This window comes from Hypomesus transpacificus, chromosome 26 (assembly GCF_021917145.1).
Source record: "Hypomesus transpacificus isolate Combined female chromosome 26, fHypTra1, whole genome shotgun sequence".
NCBI lineage: Eukaryota > Metazoa > Chordata > Actinopteri > Osmeriformes > Osmeridae > Hypomesus > Hypomesus transpacificus.
The window spans coordinates 1,043,442-1,049,441 of NC_061085.1; the positions used below are offsets into that span (position 1 = coordinate 1,043,442).

Here is a 6,000-nt window from a genome sequence, read left to right on the forward strand (position 1 = left end):
ACCAATACTTTTTTCCAGTGTTGTTCACCTCTCTCTCTGCCTGGACTGCATTATCAAAGAAAATTTTACTTAGTTGGCATGTTGTTTACTTTGTGGAATGTGGGACTTTTGCAGGAGGGGGTAAACAGATTACGGTATATATATTTTTTTAGGGGCAAATGCAAGTTAAATACTCGCACTGTAGAGCCCTGGCTTAGAAAAGCAAATTTCAGAAAAAGAGCACAACGCTCACCACAATAGTGACACGGTCCAGTCAGAAGGGGCTCTTGTCGGCATTCCGTATTGACTCATTATAATAAACATGTTTATGATCACTAAATACTCAATTTGTTCTTGTTTACCTAAGCTTCCAGTTGAGTTGTGGATGCGTCATGCAATTTGATTTGCCTCCCAGTGCCGCCGATTTTCCCTAGGCTACCTATGGTAGTGCGGTGGTACTAGCTGTAATGTTTTGTATGTAGGCTGTGTTTGTCTGTACACAGTACGATCCCATCCCCCCCCCCTCTTAATCAAGTAGTTAATCAGCAGATTCGGTCTGCTTAGCGTCAGGGTGCTGTTCGCCCTGTCGGGGGTTATTTTCCCGATAATGACCGGCGTTCTATACATTATCCCTTACTTATGATGTCATCGGGTCACACCATCTCTCTACACCATGCCACCCTACAACCATTTCCTGCGACCCCATTGCCACCCCAGGAAGAAATTTATAGATCTGCCCCTGGTCAAGACTGTACTTAAATGTACAATGTTTGCCACATCAATTCAGCAATTTCATGAGGTCCTCAAATTAAATTCAAAACCTTAAACATGGTCAACATCAGTTAGTTAGATTTCATTAAGAGCTCATTTATCAGCTGTGTACAGCTTGACATTACAACATGGCTGTATTAATGCATGCAATGAGAAGCAGTCCAACATCAACATTTAAGGTCAGAAAACTTTAGTTTAGCTGTTTCTTTAACCATCACTTAGATCAGGGTTGTCAAACTCTGGTCCTCGAAGGGCCTCTGGCCTGCATGTTTCCCTGCTCCAACACACCTGATTCAAATAAATGTGTTGTTATAACGACCGTTCATTCGAATCAGGTGAGCTGGATCAGGGAAACATAAAAAACATGCAGGACAGCAGCCCTCGAGGACCAGGGTTTGACACCCCAGACTTAGATGGATATTACCTTGAAAGACATTTTGTCTTCAGCAGCATAGAACACATTGTCAGCAGAAAACAGCTCTTGGGTTCCAAAAATACAGGGGACCAGAATGTCACCAGGCAACTGAGCAGTGGGGATCTTGACAGAAGTATCAAACTCTTCCCGACCCAGGTCGAAACGGTTTAGAGCCACAGTTACACCCTCCTCATCTTTGACAACACAAGTGAGCAGATGAAAAGTTTAAATTACTCAAACAATAAATATTAAGAATAATCAACCCTTCACGTCTTAGAAACTTATAATGATATTGGTGAATAATGTGAATGATTTTCTTGTAACTAAATCTAGTGATGAAAAATTAATATTTCTAAGTCTACAATCTCAGGCATTGTTTAATACTCACCAGCATCTACAACTACATTACCCAGTAAGAAACAGGTAAACTGTGGCTTGTTACCCTGCCGGGCATGACGGTGAGCCAAGCGAAGCACTTTCTCAGATAAAAGTAGTCTTGGGTTTCTGTTGAATACCAAACATGTTTAACTTAATAAAAAGGCTACCGTTCATTTGGTCACTTCTCTTTATGACATGGATGATCAGAAATACCTGTAATTGGAGAGGTGTAGGTTAAAAGCATCCCCATTAGGTGTAGGGTCCCAAAGAGCTATTTTGGACTTGGGGTAGGTGAGGAGAATTACATCATTTTCCGCATATCTGTGGAAAATCAGAAACTGTCATAACATGGCAACCTTTGTTTCAAATCCATACATATAGCTAGCTCACTTGGTAAAAAAAAATGTCAAACACACCTAGCCATTTTCAGACCATTCGAGTCGTAAACATTCTCCAATCTGTTTTATTGTAGTCTAATCCACAGAGATTTATTGGAACACGTATGTTGGAAGATTCGTCAGCAGGAAGAATGCTTCTGTCAAACAAAAAAAGTTTCAACAAAATATGCTTGCTACTTTCGGTTAGCTAGACCTGCTTGAAGAGGTACGACTAGACAGCATGCTAGCAACAATTAAACATCCCCATATTGGTCTGCTATACTGAGTATGACGTAGACGCACGGCCTTCCGACTTGCACACGCTGCTGGAAAGCAAACTGGCGCTACCTGCACGGCGTTCTTACCGTAGATGCACACTATTTCAAAATGTCCCAGTTTAAGAATCCAATAAGGATGTCAGGAAGTGTTGTTTTTCTCATTTTGACAATTAGCCATGGGGAATCTCTTTTCGTCCGTCGACCACTTACAATAAAAATTGTCAAGTTAGACGCTGCACCACACACGGTTTGACAGTCTGTACATTTATATATCAAAGAAGGAGGCTACAAGTTTGTATACGTGCAACATACGTAGTCATTTTCTTTCGTTGCAGCAGTAAATTGTTTACAGATACAGAAATTGTTGACGGGAGTCTGGAAGGTTGGAGAGTTTGAATGGTCGATAATGGATCTTTCCACTAGCTCTAACTTCCAATGAGCTTTTCTAGCTACTGAGCTACTGTCTGTATTATAAGCGTGTACATAGCTCTCGACTTAGCAGTAACGTTGCCCAAGATAGACCCTTTCCTCTGGGAAACTAATAACTTAAGCAAATGCTGTTATTGTGCTGTATTGATTGTAGTGAAATATCTATAATCCATCTGCCATACCTCCAAAAACCGTACCTACTACACCAACGTTGAATCCATCTGCTTAAAATATACCAGACGAACTTTCCTTGCATCAGTCAAATGTTATTGCGCGGTTTGCAAGTAGCAACGGCGGGATCCAATCAACGACTGCATCATTCTCTGACTGCAACCTTTTCTTCTTTTTCTTCTTCTTCTCTGATGTTTTATGGCGGTTGGCATCCACGTAGTTGCATTACTGCCACCCACAGGTTTTATTCTCCCTCGGTCCATTCGTTTCAATCCGTATCCAAGCCCCCACTACATCAGAATCAGAATAGTTTTTTATTGCCATGTAAGTTAACACAAACACAGAATGTACTGTGGCAGAAAGGTGCATACAATAAACATATACGAATATTAATTAAATACAAAAGTAGCTAGAAAAAGCAGAACGTATAAATACAATTTAAAAGTCCAGTTGTAAATAGCTAAACATATCCTAAAGAGATAGACAATATACTTAAGAGCTAAACAATGTAGATATACAATAGATATAGTTACAAGATATGAAATCGAGCAGCATAGTGCAAAATGAATTGTGCAAATAAGTGGTGAATTATAAATACAGATAAAGTGTTCTCAGTGTTAGTCCTTGGCTTTGTTGAAGAGGCCAGCAGCGGATGGGAAGAAGCTGTTCTTATGGCGTGAAGATTTGGTCCTAATGGACCGCTGCCTTCTGCCGGAGGGGAGGATCTGGAACAGAGAGTGTCCAGGGTGAGAGGAGTCGGCCACCATCTTCCTCACTCACCTCAGGCTCCTCGAAGTGTGCAGGTCCTCGAGGGTAAGCAGATTGCAGCCAATCACCTTCTCAGCCGTGCGGATGATACGCTGCAGTCTGCTCTTGTCCTTTTCAGTGGCAGCAGCCTACCAAATGGTGATGGAGGAGGTGAGGATGGACTCATCAGGTTGTCAGCTTCCCACCTATAGTCAGACTCATCCCCACCAGAGATGAGCCCAATGTCGTCCACAAACTTCAGGAGTTTGACGGACGGATGACTGGAGGTGCAGCTGTTGGTGTACAGGGAGAAGTGCAGAGGGGAAAGGACGCAGCCCTGAGGGGATCCGATGCTGATGGACCGGGAGTCAGAGACGTGTGTTCCCAGCTTAATGCACTGCTTCCTGTCAGACAGGAACTGCGTTGTCTACAGACCTGTTGGCTCTGTAGGCAAACTGCAGGGGTTCCAGGAGAGGGTCCGTAATGGCTTTGAGGTGTGCCAGCACCAGACGCTCAATAGACTTAATTACCACAGAGGTCAGAGCGACAGGTTTGTAGTCATTAAGTCCTGTTGGCCTTGGATTTTGGTTACAGAGATGATGGTGGAGGACTTGAGACAGGCTGGCACTTGGCATGTCTCCAGGGAGGTGTTAAAGTTGTTGGTGAACACCGGAGACAGTTGGTCAGCACAATGCTTGAGGGTGACAGGAGCGACAGTGTCTGGCCCAGCTGCTTTGCGTGGGTTCTGCCTCTTGAACAGTCTGTTAACTTCTCTTTCCTGTATAGAGGCCTCTTGAGTAGGAAGGTGTAGTTCAGGACAGTCCAATTGTCTTTCATATCTACAGTAAAACTCGTTCAGGACATTGGCCAGGCGACAGTCGTTAATGGTGTGGGGGGCCCTGGGCTTGTAGTTGGTGATCTGCATGAGCCCTCTCCAGACAGAAGCAGAGTCATTAGCAGAGAACTGGTGTTTTAGTCTCTCCGAGTACAGTTTTTTAACCTCTCTCACCGCCTTGCCAAACCTGTTCTTTGACAGCCATCTGACTCCGCTCATACAGAAGCTGATGTATGACGTCACAGCGTCTGTGAGCTCATCCAGACTATTGGTAGCAGTCCTGAACATATCCCAGTCAGTACAGTCCAAGCACGCCCACAGATCCTCCATAGCCTCACTGGTCCACTGTTTTGATGTCCTCACAGCAGGTTTACAGAGCTTTAGTTTCTGTCTGTATGCAGGAATCAGGTGGAACATGGCATGGTCAGTGTCCCAGTGCTGCCCGAGGGACCGCATGGTAGGCTTTACTGACTGTAGTGTAGCAGTGGTCCAGAGTGTTCCCTTCTCTGCTAGGGCATTTGATCAATTGTTTATATTTAGGGAGTTTGTGGCTGAGATTACCTTTGTTAAAGTCGCTGAATACGATAACCAGGGAATCCGGATTTGCTCAGTCCACACTCAGAATCTAGTCAGCGAGCATGCGTTGGGCCTCTTTAACGTTGGCTTGTGGACCCAGCGGCAAGTAAACTCCGACCAGAATGAGCGGCGCGAATTCGCTAGGCAAGTAGAAAGGGGATGATTCCTGATCCGGAGGACAATGTCACAGAATCACTGTAACATCTACCCACCTGCCACTGTTAGTGTTTAAAAACAAATATGAAAGATGTCCCGATCACCTCTCACGGGTTGAAAGCCTGCCAGTTGTAATGCAGTGTCCGGGATTAAATCACACAGCCATGTCTCTGTGAAGCACCAAACAGAAGATGAAAGAAAGTCTCTGTATTTCACCATCAGTAGCTGAATTTCGCCATTATGAGCCTGCAGCCCTGGAGCACTTAAAGTTTTTACGTCGCTGTACACTGTTTCAAGGCCCGGCCCTGCTATTCTTTGTTGGGTTATCTGGAGAACCAATTTCCTAATAATGTACAACCTATTGTACCTTGCATATAATCTAAACAGTTACTAAACTTCTTTTCTAAAACTGGTTGTTCCCATCCCAGATTGTGATTGGCTATATCGCGTTCCATGCTGTTGTAAAATCCAGCATAACCTCACAGGTTGTCCTCATAACATTCATTAACATTCCATATTAGGCCTACTGCGCATCAAATATTTCAAATTGAAAAAGACGGCAAAGATGTCCATCTGGCTGTTGCGTGGCAACGATTTATATAGGAACTATACTTTGTAGTAGCGGAAGAATGACGGTTTATTATTAAACTATTTTGTTTCTAATTGTTTTTATTGATGAAACCATATCAAATATTTGTAGTAACAGTTTTAGAAAAGCAATAAGCCCCGCGAGTCCGTGGTTTACGCTGATTTTAGAACAGGTAAGGGGGTTTTCGGCACTCCGCTTTGCGTCGTGCCTAACTACTCCCCTTACCTGTTCTAAAATCAGCGTAAACCACGGCCTCTTGGGGCTTATTGCTTAAATAAGTCACATTCCAGATGTGCCAG

General features: G+C 43.6%; 1 protein-coding gene across 10 annotated transcripts in view; it reads right to left on the reverse strand.

The window, feature by feature from the left end:
* stil (STIL centriolar assembly protein) overlaps positions 1-2,969 on the reverse strand; it is a 62,466-nt gene extending 59,497 nt beyond the window's left edge. The window contains exons 1-6 of one of the 10 annotated variants that reach the window (XM_047049986.1): positions 2,825-2,839; positions 2,286-2,403; positions 1,960-2,078; positions 1,757-1,864; positions 1,554-1,669; positions 1,175-1,359 (exon numbers count right to left, since the gene is read on the reverse strand). In XM_047049986.1, coding sequence (XP_046905942.1) covers positions 1,175-1,359; positions 1,554-1,669; positions 1,757-1,864; positions 1,960-1,967 — 417 coding nt within the window. In that variant the 5' untranslated portion in view covers positions 1,968-2,078; positions 2,286-2,403; positions 2,825-2,839. The other 9 variants (XM_047049984.1, XM_047049985.1, XM_047049982.1 and 6 more) reach the window with 9 other exon arrangements.
* Positions 2,970-6,000: the final 3,031 nt, after the last annotated feature.